General features: G+C 37.5%; 1 protein-coding gene across 1 annotated transcript in view; it reads left to right on the top strand.

Moving 5' to 3' along the window:
* Nucleotides 1-20512, top strand: part of LARP4B (La ribonucleoprotein 4B) — a 59658-nt gene that overhangs the window by 11438 nt on the left and 27708 nt on the right. Inside the window, exons 2-3 of the mRNA XM_074897492.1 lie at nt 7170-7395; nt 15407-18828. Of these exons, the coding sequence (XP_074753593.1) occupies nt 7224-7395; nt 15407-18828 (3594 nt within the window). The 5' untranslated portion in view covers nt 7170-7223. The remainder of the gene's footprint in view (nt 1-7169; nt 7396-15406; nt 18829-20512) is intronic.

Raw genomic sequence — 20512 nt, 5'->3', positions numbered from 1 at the left:
GAGCTTTCAATATAGTGAGGAGATTTCCTTTTATTTTAAGCATATATATTTAAAATACAGTGCATAAAAGGCTACAGATAATCAGGATTATTTATTGGTAGGGGTCATCCTGTTATCTTCTGTGCACTGTCAAGATATTTCTTCCTGTTTGAGATTAGGTGAGTGAATGAGGCTGTAACTTTACCCCCTTCCCATTTTTCTTGCTCTTGGCTGAGTTTTTCATATACATCTGTATAGAATCCTTATTTACCACTATCGGGTTTCTTTCATATTTTATCACCTTTGTTTAGTAACTTATTGCTTGTTATCTCTTGGACAACAATCTGAATTTCTAGACTTGGAGTAATCTGTTCTGGTGTGCGGTTCCATCGTGGAGGTTTTTGTGTGTGTATTAGAAAGCTCAGTAAATGGAGTTGCAAATCGCTTGTGAAGCATAGCACAGAAATGTTTCATAAATCTTTAAATAAGGAAATGCAGCACTCCCTTTAAATAGCAAGGTTTACTGTTTCTCTTGAAATCTCAGCCATTCTTAGAGGAGAGACAGTGTTTGAAGAGATAATGAATAGAATTGCAGAACAGTTTTGGAGACTGTCAACCTTATAAAGAACAGAAGGGTTTTTAAAGAACTTTTGAAGTAGGTTCAGCAGAAGCTCTAAACTGTTTTAGCTGGTGTTTTCTGTTGCAGAATGTTGAAAACATCCAGTGTCAAGGGTGCACTTCTGACATTCGGTTGCCATGTGGGTTTTAAAATGCCTTGCACCTGCGAAGTGTCCAGTTGCGGGTTTGTCCCTGGTGCTTATGTCCATGTTCCTCTCCAAGAACCAAAAAGTTGCATTGTTCTGAGTGCTGCCTGGGGGGTGCCTGGGCATAAGCAGTTTTCTTGGCAGGAAGGAAAATTGAAACAAATCAGATGGTACTTTTCTCAGGTGTTTTGAAATCTAACTTTCCAGCCACTGTGACACATACACTGGATGCACGTACATTTTGAAACCTTCATCTGGCAGACTGTTAAATGTCTGGGTCACACTAAGCTTCAGAGTTGAAATTTTCAGCTTTTCCTCCAACCGTTTACCTAATTAGCAGTTAAACAATTTCAGAGCCTTGTGATGATTTTTAAAATGGTAGTGAATTCAAAATTTAACTTCTGTAGACACATGGTGTGACTATTTATGTCGTGTCAGCTTTTTAATTGCTGTTGTGTAATAGAGTTTACAACTGACGTAGGCACAATGATGATTGCAGAGATCACCACCCACAGATGTGCTTTTTGGGGTGGTTAAATTTTTCATTCGCAGCTATTTCGTCCACTGTGGTAATGTAACCGCTTCACAGTATATTTTCTTTTAAATAATGCCATCCTTTGAATGATAGAGCGCTTGGCACATCTGCTCCATGAAGAAACTGATTTCCTGCTCTGAAAGGAAAGATGGAAACCCCTGAGTTCTGTCACAGGCTTTCTGTATTGGAATGATACAGCTTTGTAGGGTTATTCATCTACAGAATGGTAACACGTGCCCCATGCAGCAGGATGGTAGTTCAACTGTTACAAGAGCAGCTGAAATCTTTCTAAAGTCTTCTAAAACAGCCATCTGATTAAAATTGCAGGCTCTAGTTTGTATCACTACTCATAACACTAAGACGTAAGGAAACTTGCAGCCTTACAAGATTAGGATTTGTCAGTTTTTCTTGATGATGCTCTATAAGCTTAACTATCCCGTATCTGAGTTAGCAGCTTTACCTGGGCTAAGAACATGATTGACTCTTGACATATTATGTATGCCTTGGGTATTCAAAACACTTGTGAAACTAATAAAGGAAGTTTGAACAGCAGTTAATGTATTAAATTTAATAATATGCTTTTGGAAGAGGCATCTGTTATTTCTCTTATCAACTATGAGATGTATTCAGCCGGTGCTAAAACTTTACCTAGCTGAGGTCAGTGGTAGCTCTGGTTACTTCTGCTGCAGTGTCTGATCCACATGGGTACAAAAGGGCATGAAAGATGGTGAGAAAGTATGTTATCTCTGGCAGTAGAAAGAGGGTTTCTGGCCTGCAACTGGAAGTTTATGAGGCTTAAGTTAAGCAGTGCACCTCTGTTTTGAAAACATTTTAGGTTTCTCATGTTACTGGAAGTGTATTTCTGTATTAGCCTTGTGAAAAGTTTATCTTAATCTGTGTTTAAAGTTTCTAAAATGTTTGCTAGGAAGAATTCTGCACAAAGCCAAACTCAAATCTATTTTTGTTTGTGCTTGCTGGAAGAGCAATGAAAAGATCTTTTATTCTAGTGAGCTTTTTTGTTTTATGGTGTTGCTGTTTGCAGTATGAAAGTTAAGTTGTCAGCACTTGCATTTGTAAATCTCTTTTTAAGGGCTGATTACTCTGGGCTGAAATTGGCAGGCAAGATCTCAGCCCTAGAGCATTGTTTGGGGTTTTGCATGTTTTTAAATAACAGATCTATCTGACTGGTTTGATTGAGAGAATGCATGCTGCTACTCATACTCTTGTAACTAGACAGCAAAACAGACTGCTAAAAGCACACTTTGAATATGAATTAGAAAAATTAGAAAACTACTAATGAAAGCAGGAAGATCAGGGGCTAGGCTTGAGGGAGGCTTGCAGGGGTTAGTGGGGGCAGTAGTGGTTTTGTTGACTATATAACAACTTGGGTAGATGTCTCCCATGCTGTTTGCAAGGTTGTGGTGTATGTGGATGCAGTGTGTGTACAAATATTTTCAGACAGTTGAACATGAACTCTGCCAGTACTAAAAGATACCTTAACCTGAATTAAATGCAGTGTAAAGGTTAGCCTGATGTTGGCACCACAATAACGCGCATGTGTAGCTTTTGGCTGAGAGAGGTCTTGGCTCTGCTTGGTTTGACACCCAGACAAGCATGATCATGTGGTTGTTTGCACTTACCTGTATGGTCATCCTGTGGACCATTGCTGGTTTGTATCTGGCATCTTCTGAAATGATGGAATTCTTATAACAAGATGAATTTGCCAGTGAAGAACCATGTTATTCTTCAGAAGTCTTGTGCTCTTTTAAGAAAAATACTAACCCAAAACAAAATAACAAACCCCACAACTTTTTATTTGTGAAGGTGGTTATGGATGTTGCAGAGGGAAACCAGTAGGCTGAAATACTTGCTCCCTGTGTTGCTCAGCCAGGTGGTCTCAGCCCTTCCTGAGAATGTTCTTGTAACTCTTCAGATCAGCCACGGCTGGCGAGGTGCCCGCAGGGACGGAGCTGTACAAGTACGAGTAAAGAGTTAACTGCCCCCATCGTCCTTGGTCTAATGAGAAAACAAGTTCATTAAGGTGCTCTTCCCCTTCCTGTTGCAATTACTAATGTAGCAGGCTGAGCAGTGTGTTACCCTTTTGGAGACAGTAAAGTCCTCATGGGTGAATGTTGTGCAGTTTCTAGAAAAACGTGTTTTTACCTGTGTTTTAAACTTCTGGGGGTTGTCTTGCCTGCTTACAGACAAAGTTCAAATTGCTTTTGATAAACTTCAGTAAAATCCATTCAATTTCTCTTGGATTGGGTAGTTCTGGAAATAGGTATTTGCATGTCTGAAGAGTAACTTTGCTCTTGTCATAATATATCTGAAGTTGTTGAACTTGACTAATTGCTCTGTGAGTGAGTGGCAACCCAGAAGAAAATAGAGATCTACTCTACACATTTGCAGAGTTGAATCATATATAATATTACAAAATTATAATTGTATACTTCTAAATGAACTCCTCAATGTGGCCTGTTCTGTAGACTATGACTAGACATACTTTCTGGAAGACATGGATTTTTTGTGAATATGCTTGCTTTAGACTGGAAATATTATTTAAAAGCTTAAGAGATTGTGTGCTTCTGAAGTTTTTCTTGTGTCTTGTTTTAATAATTTGAATGAAAAAAAGATTGCAGTCTACTTGTGACAGCTCAATGTTCTGCTGTAAGTATTGTTATCTCCTCCACCTCAGATGGGTCAGCTGACTTGTATTTTTCACTTGAATGTTTGTTGCAGCAGCATGTATTTATGCAGAGATAGGGTTTACCAATCAGCAATTCAGTGTATCTTTTAAAATGATGGGCATTATCATCCCATTCTTCAGTGGGATGATAATTTTTACTGCTGCATTAAAATGCCACATTTAACTTCCCAATTTGACTATTAAACTAGCATCAAAAGAGGATAACTGTCTTACAAGCTATCAATCCTGATCTATAGTTTCTAGTACTACAGGATATTGATTGTGGTTCCTGTAAATAAGCTTGTGTATGTAGTTATGTATCAGTACTAATGAAAAACATGCTAAAACACATCCTGTGAAGAGCCTTTAGCATTTTTTGGTTTTTATTGTTTCTCTCCCTGAAGTAACATTGCTTTTTCTGCAAACATTGTATTCTCCAACGTGATAGTCTTGGAAACTTGCAGTCATACAAGTTTCATGCTGTAGGAGAGTAGTAGGTGGCAACTCTACAGCAGAAAAGTTGATAGCACTGACTTTCCAGAACAGCCCTACACATGAAGTCACAACAGATGGGATTTTGCAGCAGAGCACTTGATGTCCTGGGGACTTGTAGAAGTATGACATACTAAATTAAGAAAATGACAAAGGAAACTCCTGCATTTGGGGTCTTCCTGTATGGCTTACCCATTTGCAGAAGGGCAATGGCTGATCATTGTTAAAAGCATGGGACTTAGAAAGCAGGTTGAATATCCTCTTTAAACAGATTATAATGGTACATCAGTTGTTTTGAGAACCATTTTGATACTTAATGTACAATTTAAAAATATGGGTATATCTGTGTAACTAATGAGAATACGATTATTGGAGTAATCCAAGCAGAGTTACCTAGAGTTTCAATCTAGACCTAGCCTTCGATAAGCTTCTTGTGTAATCTCATCTGAAGGACTTACGAAAAAGCAGTAGAATGATGTGCTGCTCTGCTGGTGGCTTTCCCAAGGAATTTGAAGTTGCAATGTGTGTATTAGTTGTGTTACCTATTAAGTTGGCTAACAATTTGTTCACCCTCAGCCAAGATTAATGATTTAGGTGAATATTTTGTGCTTGATGGCTAATCAGCAAATACTTTAAAGGACATATGTGTGCTGGAACTTTACTCTTGTTTGTTAAACTTGCTTGATTTTATCTGTATTTCTTTCCACAATCCATAGTTTTGCAAAGTACTGGTGCTAGCACTATATACTAGAGGATGGAAGAGATTGCAGCATGACTGGGGACAGGTTGATCTTAGAAGGGAACGTGAATGTGTGAGATAAGCAGGCGACATAGGGAAGCAAAGAAGTACCTCAGCATTGATACAGGGATCAAAATGCTAGTACATAGCATCATTGCTGACTGAAACACATTTGTCTTTCTGTTAAGTGTACTTTATCTTGTGAATCTGAACTAATGTGTATGATTAAGGTTAGTATGAACAGCAGTGGAGATTACATACAGCAAACGTGAATTGTGTAAGAAGTCTTGTGCTCTTAAGAAAAGTATTAATCCAAATTTTCAAAAGGCTAAAACCAGTTTCTTTAAAGAATATTAGCAGAAGTGTTCTCCAAGAAGCTTAGACACCTTCTGCAGTGTTACTGTGCATACAGCTTCCCGTGTGTGGGTTTGAGCAACACAGACTGTAGCTATTTAGTACTTGCTTTTAAAAAACTACTTTCATCTTGAGGATGATTTTTGGTTGTTTTATAAAATACAAACATCATGAATGAGTTCTAGACTTTCTACTATGTGGACTCTGTGTATGTTCATGTGTCTATAACACTCTGAGTGGCAGTATAACTTTTTATTTCTTTTTTGTGTGATTTTGTCTGTTATTTCTCCCTTAAATAGTTTCTATTCCAAGATGAGAGGCAGGGTGTTAGGGGAAAAAACTTGTGGAAATTTAACAGTGATACAGTGCATGTGTTTCTTTCAAAAACATGTTTGTCATGCTGACTTTACATCAGTAGCATGAAGTGATAAGCAACTGTTCATTTAAGCTGAATATTTTGTCCTGTCGGGGATGTCAGTATATTTGTGTCTTCAACTGTGTGTGCAAAATATCTTCTGCATAATCCCATAATACAGACACTTGAATCAGTTTATAGGTGAGTATAGCCATTTTCCTTGACAATTTTGGAATCTATTCAATCAGTTGTATGAAAGGATTTTTCTTTTGTCCATTTCAAAATACAGTTTAGAGGAGATTCCATGGGAGGCCATAATGCCATAGTCTGAAAGAAACACTTTTGGAGTCAAGATACCCTAAAAGGAGATTATGCTGCTAAAGAATGGATTCATACTGGTACCTTCCATGTGCTGCAAATCTTTACTTTCTTATTTGAAAAAGATCATAGAGAATCTCACCCTGATATTTTGGTGTCACCAGCTTGAAGGCAATAAATTTTGCATGTTGTTACAGATGGAATACTGGAATTTATGGGTGAATAATTCAAAAAGCTTATTACCATATTGTCAAAAAGCATAGTCTTTTTAGAAAAGAAAAATTTTAAAATTACGCTGATTTTTACATCCCATACTCACTTTGAGACTTGATGCTTTAAATGAACTTTTCCTGTTTTTTTTAAAGACCAGGTACTATTCAAAATAACAGCATTAAATAGTAGCCTCAAATTTCAAAGAAAAGATGCTGTCAGATCTTCAACTCTGTTCAGTTTTCTACTTGTCTTATCAAATAATATTTTAGGATGATGGCGCAGATCAACTTGTTGAGCATTACTAACCTAGCAGAACTGTTGTAACATGCTGCTTAAAATTTGCAGATTCAGTGACTGTCAGAGTAGTTGTAGAAGACAAGGTTTGGTTTGTGACTAAATGCTTCTTAATACCAGCTGATAGGAAGAAGTCCAGTCCGAATAATTAAGGTGAGAATCAAGTGAAACTGCCAGTGGCATTTCCCTGCCTGGTGCAGTGGTAAGCGTTCATCTATACTCCCGAGGCAACCAGTGACTGGGAGCTGAGTGTATCTACAAGATCTCTTTTTATCCTCAGCTTCTGCCATAACGTTTTATCTGAACATATAAGCGTGACTGTTTTGTGGAATTTCTGTGGACCTTTGGTCTGAATCGGCATGGCATGTCTGGAATGGCTGTGGGTTCTCAGGAGTTCTAACAACCACTTACAGAAACTTTTTGTCTTCCTATTTCTGCAGCTTACAAAGGTGACCAGCAAAGTTCTCTCTGAGCAGCCAAAAAGCAGACAGCTCATGACTTCTGATCAGGACACTAAAGTTGTGGCTGAACCGCAGGTGCAGCAAGTACAAGAAGTTAAAGACAGTTCTCATCTAGTAAGTATTGTAATTACATATTCCCCTGCAGAAAACAGGGGTTCTTATGATGTCTTAATCAAAATTGAATGTCACAACGTTTTAGAAGACAGTTGGCTGATAGCATTGCAATATAAAATGCTAGAACAGATTTGCTGAAGGTGGCTAATTCTCCATACCTAGTAGGAGCCTTAACTTTTCTTCAGTTGTACAGGGAATTTAAATAAACTGCAAGTTACAACAGTTTGTATTCACTCATTTAAGGGTACAGGGCTTTTTTGGCTATTCAGGAATGGTGTTACTAATCTCGTGTTAGGTTCTAGCTTACACATTAAAAGTGCAGGAAAGGCACTTGGCATGTGTCTGTAATTAGAAAAAGTAGAAACCCATACAAATAGGAAATTGCATTCTGTAACAGGAATTTTGCTCAGTCAGTTCTGTCAAATGGCACGTGCTGCTGCTTCTGTGCTATTCTGCTGGATCCAGTAAGTTGCTTTATGGGATGCTTTTGGCAGATCACACAGCAGATAATGCTGTGTGAATATATGTTGCAGTAAATGTTACACACATCTTCAGAAGGATTGAATACTTGATTTGTGTGTAAGCTCTACCAATAACGTATTTTTATATTTGATTGTTAACTGTATATTGGGAAGAATGTTTCCTCTTGGGACATCTTGAAGGGTTTGCTTTCAGTGTATGTTCCTGATGGGTAATTGGCCTGTGCTGTACTAAGTAGCAGATGCTTGCTTTTTCAACTTAACCTTGCAGCAAGCAGTAAGGAGCATTTTGAAAAATGCTCTAAACATTGCTTTTCTTTGCTAAGCAAGCTGGTGGGGCTTTTCTGTTGTTCCCCCCCTCCCCCCTTTGTTTTATTCTGGGTTCTCTTCTGCTCTGTTTTACCTCTCTTGGTGAATTTTGTCTATTTGACAGTAGAGGAAAAAAATTAACCTGTTTTTGTGCCATATTTTTGAAAGTTGAGCTTTTGTGATTCTTTTTTTGTTATTTTCCCTGTACTCAAGGCATTAATTCCAAGAAACCAGTGTGTAAGCTTGAATAAGAAGCTCTTGCAGATTTGCTTCAAAAGCTTGGAACTGTCAGTACACTTTCAAGCAGGTGCATTAGTATTAATTTGATTAGTCTTCACATTGGTACTAGTTCTTTTAATTTGATGTACTAAAATTTTTATAAGCTATCTGAACTTGGATCTAATTTCTGTTCTTTCATACTTACTTAGACAATGCGAGTAACCATTTCTTTCCGTTTCAGAAAATGTCTGCTTTTTTCCTTAGTAGAGGAGGAGACTAATGTCAATTTGGATATCTTGGAGTATATCCATAGTTCTATAATGGTGCATTTCAAATAACTAATTCTTTTGAGATTAAAGCTTTTCCTTTGCTGAGTATTTTACTCCATAAACATGAGACCTGTAGCTTATTAAGCTTTTTAAAGTTATACTAGTATCACACTCCTGTATGCACAACATCAGATGGTTATTTTGTTGTATGAGAGTCATTGCCAATATATGCTATTAAAAGTGTTTTCAGGATGGTCCCTTCCATAATGGCATGCTCGCATGAGTATGTTTTGTCAGTGCTTCAGGACTTCATGTGCACGTTTTTGGCAACAAGGCTATAGTTCAAGGAAAACATCATGGAGTACGGGAAGAAGTTGGCAAACCAAAATCATTAAGACACTTTCAAATTTCCAGAAATGTGGTAGAATGAAGGAAAACTTCTGATATCCTGATTTGATTGCGTTTAGCCAGTACATGCTTCATGTTAACTGAAAATCACCTGCTGTTTCTTGTGTTTTAATTATTTTGAGATCAGAGGGCTAGACTGCATAAAGGTATAGTAGATTCACACCTGTGGTGATCCCTACTTCAGTGTGTATTTGATATGGGATCATACTGCCATGCTATTTAGTGAGATTTCTAGGAGTCTTTTTTTTTTTTTATATAGACTTAAAATAAATCTGCTGAATTACACTACCTAGCTATTTTGGTTATAGTGTTATACTAGACTCTGGTGATTCCTAGTCTGAGTGCTTTTGTGACAGTTCAGGAGGAAAGTTGTAGAATTTCTACTGGGAATTTTGATATGCCTCTGTAGACCCTGGAAAAATAACTCCCTATATGCTAGCCTTTATTCTGAAGTGATTATATAAAGTATTTTTGTTACACCTTTAAATATTATCAGTAAATAAAGTTTTGTAATTATGTCTTTAGTTGATCTGTTTTTTTTGGCAGGAACAAAACATGAGTTCTACTATTAGTAGTGTTGAACAGATAGTCAATAGTGACTGAATTAGTGTAAGTTTTGATGGTGTGACGGAACCCTTCAGAAATCACTTTCCAGTATTGTTTGTTAATGATACAGAGGTCACTTGTTTGCTAACAGTTGTGGTAAGGGAGGCAAAGTAATTTCTTCTGCCTTGAAGTAGCTATAAAATTATATGCTATTTAATGCCTCATGTAGATTGATCACAAGCCTAGTATGGTTCACTTCCAGCAACAGTTCCTCTTGAATTTGGCTGATTTTAGTAGTATTAAACAGCAGAATTTCAGTAGTTTTGCATGCAAGTTGATTGAAGGAAGTTGGCAGCTTGAAGACCTTCATAAATTTCTTGTTAATAGTAGCTTACACTTACAAGTTGGAGGTAGATAATTTAGAGGATACTAGCACAATCTTAGCTTTGACAACTTTGGGAGTTAAATATGCTGGTATTTCTGGCTTTTTTTTAACCTAGAAGCAGGCTTTGTCACTTCAGGTGACAACTGTCATTGAATTTTCTTTTTTTATCCCGATTGACAATTAATTCTTTCTGAGAAGGCCCTTATCAGACTGGACACAGGGAAGTCAGTGTTTAAGAAATGTTTCACTCCTTTTTGACTCACTTATGTTTCCTTTTTGATCAATAACACTTTGCTGCTAGAAAATTGAGGTTACTCTGAGGGAGCAGGCCAAGACCTAGATCCCATGGTGGAAGTAGTTTATATGACCTGTCTCCGCCAGACAAGACATAAGTAACATTTAGTGCTAAAGGTATGGTCTTTTTCCTTGGTCATTGGTCCTAAACTCTTCCCCTGATGTGCCTGCATTTGATTATGTGGCCTCTTAGAGCACCTTCTAAGGACCAAAGAATTTTCTTTCTTTGATTGGCTGAATTGACCTAATCTGGAAATTTGAAATTAACTTTAGAAGAGATTCGTGTCATCAGGTGGCAACAGGTTCTGCAAATGATGGTATGTTCCAGTGGAGGATGTTACCATGGAGCCATTTAAACTTATTGTCTGATTGTGATATGAGTGTTAGCCATTCTCTCCCTAGTTGAATAATTAGGTGAAAAGAAACTGAAAAATAGGTGCTGTCATGGGCTTCTGTTAATGAGAATTCACACTGAAGTGGTGTGCTGGTTTTTGTCAATGCTTATAGGTACTGTAAATACAAGTTCAATCATATTGTTGGTTTTAAGAACAAGAAAAATAGCTAGCAAGTCAGAAAACTTAAGATGGGACTTAACTGTACTTCCTAAAATGCTTTTGCATAGGAGGGAATATGGAAGGATGTCTCGGGCTCAGAGCTGCTGGGTTATGTTGTTCAAAAATCCACTTGTAACCTATTCAAGAATAAGCCTCAGAATAAAAAGAGGGAGGAAATTTGATTTACTAGTTTAATATAGGGTCTTGTGTAACAGTTTAGTGGAAATTCAGTATAGCATATAATCCTCAGATCATTTGACAGTATTACATACAGTATGTGCCAATTAAGAGTTAAGTAGCAGTTTCTATAACATGTAGGTGATATAATAATTCAAGAGGTCATGAATAGCTTTCTTTTAAAGATGGGAGGATTAGACCTTAAACTGAACATGTACAGTATCAGCATCATAAAGGATCAATACTGCTAAGTGTTCATTCTTTCTGTCACATTATTGTACATTTAGACCATTAGAGAAGTGCTGAATAGTTCTGCACCTCTAGATGACTTCTAATGCTAATGTTTAATTGCTTTAGTGTGTAAAATGTGCATTTAAACTCTTAACAGTCCATTTAACCTTGATGTATTGGAGGGAAAGTTAAGCTTTCTGATCAGCTGTTTCTAAAAATCGGCAGTAGTGATGTTGTGATGCTGCTCTTTTTTCCCTGAACTGGTGGTGGGTATGAGATCAGGTATGGCCTGAGAGTGCAGGATAATCACTGTTTCTTCAAGACTGGATATGGCTTCATGACTGCATTATAGAAAAAGGATAAATGAAGTTGGGTATCAGAAGGTTGTAAGGACTGTTTTAACTCGTGCTGTTGTAACTTTAAAGTGAGACTTTAGGTCTTTAAGCCTATATATGAGGAGTAAGTTCATGTAGAAATGAAAGTAGATGAGTAGGTATGTTCCTGTTAATAAGCATGTTGACTTTTTGCCTTCTGTGTAGGTGTGTGCGGGACATAGGACTAAAATACTTATTTTAAAATATAATTGTTCAGGTTATGAAAGTGCTGCTTCAGAGCAGTTTTGTTTCATGGAGAGGGAAAACCTGTTTAGGCTTTGAGTAGATGAGAAATATCCCAGAGCCAAGATATGTATGTATAAAGGAAAAAATCCAAAATAAACAAAAGCCACTCCCCCCAGCTGAGCTGGGCTCTGAAGTGGCAGAACACAAGTTCTGTTAAAATGCTTTTCAAGTCAGGTGGCAGTGTTTAGCTTAGCCAGAAGGTTTTTAAGACTTACTTAGTCTTAGTAGACTTACTAGAGTCTTAGATGTTAACCAGCCTCAGGTGATGTAGCATAGCATGTATGGCATTTTCTGCTTAAATTCTTTTTGCTGTCTTTTTTTAATGGTGATCCCACAGTAAATAGTAGTGAGAAACGTGACGTAAAGGATGTACACTATAGGTGCTTAAAAATAGAAATTATCCCTCTCTTAGATAAAACCAAAGGAACAAGTACAAAATGTGCCTTTGCACATAGGGAGAAGGGTATGGGAAAACTGGAAGGAATTTCTGCTTGCTTGAACTGCTTCACCCATTTTCTCCCCATTAGTTGATAGCAGAAGTGCTTGTTAAGGGACTGGAAAAGTGGACTTTGGCCAGGTCCATCTCTTAAAGGCACTTAGTTCCTCTCTAGAAAGCATGTAATTAGTAATAGTTAAATCACAGAGGGAAAAATCTTGCTGTTTGTTTACCTGACAGGGGAGTTTTCTGAATAGTTGTAAACTTTGCAAATATTACTGTGACTTTATACTGACATTAAAAACAGTTGAACTGTTTGCTCGTGGCATTTCTTCAGAAAAACTATTATAAGTAACTCCCTTTCCCTTTCCTTGTACTTGGTTCCAGGGAATACTAAAGAGTGGAGGGACTTGGCATAGTTGTAAGTCTGGATCCAAGCATGTTGAATAACTTTGTTCAACGGGAGAATTAAAAAAAATGCAGCAGATGGCAGCAATGATGCATCAAACTTCCTGTCCTTGAGAACAATCTATCTGCTGGCACTTTGAGTATTGGATGAGGGGGGGAGGGGGCAGGGCAGGGTAGTCTTCCTCTTTTCTTACTTTGCAATTTCAAAGCAGACTTGCAGAGGAGAGGATGTATTCCCTAGCCAGTTCAGCAATCTTTTTTTTTTTATGGTCAGAGGATTAGTGGTGAATAGGAGGTTTCCCCTGAAAGTTAGCCAGTATGGTTCTTTCATGTATACAAATCTTAGTCTGCCTATGGCATTTAAATTTATATGGCATTTAAATATATGGTAACCTGTGTTTAAGAATCTAAAGCGCATTATTTTTTTTGTGATTCATTTGTCCTATGAGTAGAATACTTGCCTGGGGAGAAGAAGCTACATTGCCAGCTCTATTACAGCTTTGCACCTTTTTGTTACACAGTATTTATAAAGAGAAGTAGGATAAGAAATGACTCAAAATAAGTATTCAAGTACCTTGGAAAAGCTTCAGAGAAGTGAACAGAAGCATTTCACACTATAAAAGATTCACCTGTGCTCTGTTTTATGCTGGTAAATGTGAACTCTACTACTATTATTACAGGAGTGCTTCATAGTAAATGCAGGGCAGACTAAAGTTAAACATCTGAATTTCTAGAGCACTTCTGCAGTGCTCAGTACTACCTTGTACTTGAAAGTTGTTATCGTAAGACTGAGCAGTTTGGAATACCAAGAGCTTTTTGTATTCTACCTGATTTTAATTTTCAGTGCAGCATTTTTTTCTTGTTTTTCAGGTTACAACAGGAAACAAAAATGCTTGTGTCTTTTTTTGGTTCATGATTTTAAACAGATATGAACTTAGTTTGCCAACTAGATATGAATGAGTAAAATAGGAACTGATGCTAAATTTATTTCTATGTTCATAGTAGATTTTCTGTCGGAAGTAAAGTAAGTGAAGGAGATTGAAAGGAAAAAGTGACTGTGAGCTCCTCTGACAAAGATGAATTATTTTTTCTTGGAATTTTGGGAACACAGCAGGAATCTTGCAGTGTAGCAGTGATGGGGACCATTTAGAAAACATAGATAAGACTGTATCATGTCTTATGCCTTACGCACGCTTGCCATGACAGTAGCTGTAAAAGAAGTCACAGTGACAATCATGCAAAAAAAATGTAATGGTACTGGAATATTAGAGCATGGATCTCTTAAGCAGCTTTTACTCTACAAGTATAGCTTACAGTAGAAATTAAAGTAACTCTCTTAATTGAAAGACAACTGCTTTAGCCTTAGTACCCCTGTATACTGCTATATGAATAAAATGAAGGCAAGTTGCCAGTCTAACTTAAAACTCTAGTTCCAAGTACTAGAGTTAAACTTGCCATAAGGTGCACAATCAATTGAAAAAATAGCACTCAGTTCACTCTGCAGCGGAAAGAACATTTGAAGTAGAGTTTAATAGTTTGTCTTGTCAGTCTTCTGTGTTTTCAGTATCTTCTATGTAATGGTGTAGAGTGGTGCTGTAGTGTTACATTCTGCAGGCTCTCTGAAGGAGGGGGTCCAAATTTGAAAGAATGGGTTATAGAGGAGGTCTGAGTGATGTACGGTTATGTAAAGGCAAGGAAGAACAACTCTGTTTAGAGCTGAGAAGGTTGTAGGGTATTTTCAGCTTTTATTGGGTTTTTATTTTTGAAGAAACAGAACCACTTTCTTAGCAAGCAAGGGGACTTAACAGCAGTAGAAGTCTTCCAAGATGTATTTACATGTGTATAAATATGTTCTAGCTGTCATAAGATCAGAAAGAACTTTGTTTATGTACAGCAAAGAAAACTTATACTAGGGCAGACTTTTAGAAGAACTAGCTTTTAGTCAAACTACCTTTTAAATCAGTCTGAGGTTTTTTTTGTAAAAGAATACACAAATTTTTTGGAGGTTAAGTATAATTAATCCTGCCACAGTACCATGGCTAGATGATCTTGAGGCCCCTTCCAGTGCTGTAAGTCACTGAGGGATTGTGTATTCTTTTTTTATGCAGATAACAAATTTTAAAAAAGGCTTGGAACAGTTAGTTTCTGATAACGTACAATAGCTGTTTAATGGAATACATGAGGTCTTATCTATCTTTAGCTTGTTTCTCCGAAAGAACTAATCTTGGTGTAGATTCAGCTCTGGGGGAAAGGAGGAGGAGGAGGAGATAATGGTCTGAAATGTGTTTGATCTGGTAGCTTTCACTAGTTTAGTCTTCAAATCAGATTTAAATGTGTGAAGCCAGAATGCATTATCTTTGTATGGAAAGCAGGAGTTGTATTAAATATGAAGGCAAGCCCTTTTTTGGCACACACGGAAATGGTGAAAGATGTCATTTAAATATTTTGATTTAGATGAAGGAAACTCTTCAGGACATGAAACAAAGGAAGTTCATAAGACTTGGTAATACTTGTAAACAGACTATAATCTCATTAGGAGAATTATTTGGCTTCAATATTACAGTGCATATGATGAAATCCTGAAACATTGCTCAGCAACTGGGATTTGGACTTTGAGTGGCAATGACATATGAACCTCTGCATGGTTTTAAAGTGTGCTATTTTTGGCAGCTGGGTGTTGGCTTGTCTCCTCAGTAGCAGTAGAAAGTTAGTTTAGTGTATAGAGGAAGGTGATTTGCAATGAGAAGACTCCTCTGACACTACTTATTAAACATGGGCTGCTGCTTCAGTAAAGAATTGAGTAACAGCACGAATGAGGAGAAAACTGGCTTGTTACAAAAATCTGTGGAAGAAGAAACACAAGAGTCAAGGATAAGTAAAACTTTATATTCAATTTTAGGAACTGTGGAAAGTCAGGATCTGCATACAGTGGGAAGGACGGTTAATGGGGCAGCTGTGATAGTTGGCATTGAATGCGTTCGTAGAGATGATTGTCCAGCATCAAATTCTGAATCTGGGTTTTGGGATAAAAAAGCAAAATATCCATCATACAAAAGCATGGAGAACACTCCCTGTGAGAGGTCTAGGAGACCAAATGACAGACATTTTAGCTTCTTTAATTCCTTTAGTCACCTCCTAAAGGTCCCTGGTGCATATGGAAATCTGCAGAAAAGTAAAGAAAAGAAAGTTAGGGTTATTAAAGAAAGAGCACCTAAGAAGTCTAATAGCAATGGTCAGCACATTAACAATATAGAAAATATTAATAGTAATATTAATAATGAAAATGTATCTGCAGAAGAACATTGCTTGTTTGATCGTATTTCTCTTTCACATGTACCAGATGCCCTAGGCAAAGGCTTACTGGGTGAAATTTCCTTAAATAGAAATTTTCTGGAGGATTGTGCAGTTATGTGTGACCATTCAAGGCAGAATGAAACAACAGTGAACCTTGAAGACAGCAGGAGTGACAGCCTACAAAAAGTTTCAAGTTCATATAGAGAGATGTCCCCAACATTTTACTATCTTGATGTAGACAACAGACAAAATACAAAAGATAGGGAATTTTACAGTATTTGTGTTGTAGATGCTGAAGATCTGAAAGGCGATGAAGAGGTGCCAGCTACTGTGCGTGAAGAGACTGCAGCAGTCACAGATAACTCAGCTGTTACTGATGAAGGAATGTGCAGCATGGCACGACCTCTAGGCACCGGGGAAGAATTTCTAGTGCAGCAATTGGCGCAAGTGGGAGCTAAGTTTAATTCACAGAAAGAACTGTTTGAGTATAAAAAAGAGGATAGGGCAAACATGCAGAAAAAGGAGACAAAGGAGTATTGCAGCATAGACATCCAATCTTATGATAACTTGCTGGCTAACAGGTGTCAGGTGCATAGGTTAAATAGTGACAATACGGTAACAGATGGCTTAAGAGTGAAAATATATGATGAAGTTGTCCCTGAGAATAAACAAGTGGAGCTATATACCATAGGTAATGCTGTCAGTTGGAATGAATCACTTCACAGAGCTTGTGATCATGTAAAATTTGCAGATGCTGCTGAAGAGGACCCATACAGCCCTAATTCAGAAAATGTAAAACACAGTGATAGTATTTGCAGTGTATTGTTAAACACTGGAGTATATAATTCAGGAAAAATTGAGGGAAGTCATGATTCTGAGAGTATACCCTCTGGTTTAAGTAGGCATCCTTCAAGTGTTGTAAGGGAAACAAATACTGAACGGGTGACAGAGAAGGTGAGGGGTAGCTTTAAATTATCATTAGAGTTGCATGAGATGGACAATGATTCTTTTTTGGTGAGTCAACATGTAGAAAAACTTGCTGAAGACTACTTCCGAAAGCCAGAAAGTGAAGTAAACTCAAATGTGGAAGAGAAAACATTTCAAAGAATGTATGGTGAGAGCCAAAAACTTGCATCAGACTCTAGTGAACATTACAGTGTTTTGGAAGAATTCTTGAAAGATAAAGAGAAATACACAGGTACAGTTTTGCATAGTGGCGAAGCTTTGAATATGACTGAAATGAAGGAAAACTTAGAAGAAAGTCCTGATTTCCAAACTCAAATTAAGGGTTGCACTGAAAACAAGGCATCAACTGAAGGTGTAAACCATAGCGGCATGGAAGAAGATGTCTGTCTGAGTATCATTGAGCTAAAAGGTAACATGCTTGAGCAGGCTGGTAGCTTGAGTGGAACGTGTTCATGGGTAAGTGATGGCACTTTGACGGCTCATGAACTACATAACACAAGTGCAGCTGAAATGTTCCTAAAGGGAAACAGTCTAGAATCTCAGATTTCACAAGAGTCACCAGGGAATAAAGGTAAAGTAAGGAAATACTCAAAATCACATAACAAAACCAATGTCTCTTCTGTGTCTCTGGAATACGAGGATATGAATAAAGTAGATGTGAACTGTAGACAGGATGAGCAACAGGATGTATGTTCCTTCCATGCAGTGGAAAATCAATGGAATGTGGGGACTGAGTCAGCCAAAATAGCTAGAGATGTAGTACAATCTATAAAACAGACAAAATTTGTAGTTCACCTAAATGAGACAATTGATAACAAGGCAGAAAATATAGAACAGAATTTGGGTGCTAACATGGATAGTGATAAAAACATCTTAAATTGCAGTAAAGGCTTGATTCATGATCAGAATACTTGTTCTAACTCCACTGTACCTGTAGCTTTGGACAACTGTATGTACAAGAGTGTAAAATTGATAGATGACACTAAAAATCTGGAAGATGCCAGTAATCTCTTCCATAAGGCCCCTAATCGTTTAACTTCATTGTGTCAAAATTCATATTCTCATGTGCATGATAAACCAGCGGAAGAGCTCGAGTTAAGTCACTGTGCCAGTCCAGAGCCAGAAGTCAGGAACACCCATGTTTCTGTTAGGCCTTATCCTGAAGTAGGATCTGAAACTCATGAAAAAAGGGTGTGTGATGTAAATGAATGTGATCTTCGGGATGGTGAAGTGAAACAGTGTGTCAGCATCCACTCAGGGGAGAACCTCATTGGTTTTAATATGTCAGCTGGGAGTTCAGAAGCTTTTACCATGGGGAATTTAAAGCAGTTAGAAGTCAAAACTACTGAACTGAAAAACACCAGTTATATATTAAATACTCAAACGAAAGACTTGACCGCAAGTTGGGAACAAACGCAGTCAGATCACAAGATTTTCTCAAACAAAGAACTTGGAGTTTTTGTTGACCCAAAGCAGGTAGACAAATATGCTGCTACTCCTTCCTACGAAATACACAGTGCCACTTCTAGTGCCACAGAATTTCAGCAAAGCAGCAAGCAGGGTGTATTAGATGTGATGGAAGACATATCAAAGGATCAAGAGCACTCCTATGAATTGGACAGACAAAATCCCCAAGTTGAAATATGGTCACACTTCATCAGTCTTCAGATTGGCAGTGCTGATGGGACAAATCAGCTATTTTCTGACACAGTTACCGCTGGTAATGGTGAATATCTGATGAGCTTTTTATGGAATAATACCATTTCTAACAACGCTATGAAGAATGGCAGATTACATACTGTTAATGAAAACTTCCAGAAGGAACCTGAAGATTTAACAGGTGCTTTGTATGCAGTGGGAAAATACCCTTATCAGCTGCTAGCACCAGAAAATGTTGATACTTGGGGATGGCAAGATAAAGATGAATTTGTAAGTATTCTGCAGAAGTGGTTTGATCTTAAAGCTGGAGCTAGGAATTGGAATAAGCCAAGTCAAACTGTGTTTTCATTGGATAATTAACTACAGTATATGTTACTTTATTCTGAAGCTGACCACTCGTTCCTTTGCAAAACTGAATGCTACACAGAATGTAGTAAGACAGTGTGTTGCTGAATATTGATACTTTTTTCTTTTGGTTCTGTTTACCTTGTGTGAAAGTTTAAATGTTGGGCAAAGTATCTTGATCTCAATTCTAGGTGAACTTGAGATGAACACTTTACTATGCGGAAGGGAAACTTTCTACAGACTTAATAGTGCTCTATTAAGAAATAAGGAAGAAATGTTTGTGGAGTTCCTGAAATCTTAAAGTTTTTGCTTGGTAGCAATTAGGAAACCTTTTGTTCACTTCTGGAGATGATCCTCCGAAGTGCTGTAGAGTGGCTTCAAGAGGAGCATGAGGCATGAGCTAGACTGGATCTTGACTAGCTGGGGTAAGAAAGAAACAAAGCTGACCTGCGGGAGCTGCTGCCCTTCTTCCTTCCCTGCTGAGCAGAGCCAGTGCTTAGTATTGTTCTCCACACCGACTGCGACTGCGTTACAGTAGCTCTTCTGACCTTGCCCAGCAGTCGCAGTGCTGGCAGTGGATTGTACTAAAGGTGAAGTTTGCTATCTCCTGGGGGAACTTTTTGTATTACAAATGGAAACTGATGGAATTTGCTGTCATCTTTGAATTCTTACTATTCAAGTAGTTATGTCAAACACTTGCACTTTTTGTAAGTCTTTTCTCTATCATGAAGTAGATGTGTTTGAGATTCTTCAGATCTCTTTACTTTCTGGATATGTTTTCTGTGCACTATGATAATCCGTGTCTGAGTGCTTGTGTTTAAGAATAATTAAAGCTTCATGGAGTTTTGAAGTGCCTGTCTTAAACTCTGTAATGTTCCTAGCATCATTAAATCCATAAAACAAATTTTAATGTTTTTTTTAGTATATGTTATCATGAGCAATACTCTTTCCCAATATAATAATCATATTAAAACAAACCAAAGTTATTCTGGATATGGATTAACTTAGTGGGTTTTGCTGAAATATTAGCAAAACAAGAGAACTGTGGCATGTTACTATCAAAAAAGTATTGATGTTGGCACTGCAGAGAGCAGTCTCTCTGAAGCACAAATACAGTCATTTATGTAATGGCTATAACCATATATGACCATTAAATGTTTCCATTTCTAATCCAGGTTAAAGGAGATTGGCCTAAGATGATCTAACTGGGTGTAGTAATTCATTCTTTTTGTCCTGGCTATGGGAAAACTAACCTAAATTTTTGTTGATTTTCTGGTTTGTTTTCTCTTGAAGTAATGATAGAAGTTGTTGTGCACATCTCATTGCTTTCAATTTTCTGTAAAGCTTCATTACAATCGTCACATGTTTAAGTCCAGGAAAAAGAATTAATCCTGTGCTTTTGTATTTTCTTAAATTTTTTGTTATTTTGCAGAAACAGATACAACAACAATATAGTCAACATTGAGTTAACATGTGTATTGGAGAACTGCCTGAAGTCGAGGGCAAGTACAGGTTGAGTTAGTCTGTCAAAGGCAAAGGACAAAATGTTTATTGTAGTTTGCTCTGCTTGGCTAGTCTTTTCTGGTGATTCTTAATCAAGGAAATGAAT

The sequence above is a fragment of the Athene noctua genome, chromosome 2 (genome assembly GCF_965140245.1).
Source record: "Athene noctua chromosome 2, bAthNoc1.hap1.1, whole genome shotgun sequence".
Lineage (NCBI taxonomy): Eukaryota > Metazoa > Chordata > Aves > Strigiformes > Strigidae > Athene > Athene noctua.
This window is presented reverse-complemented; position numbering and strand designations above follow the sequence as displayed.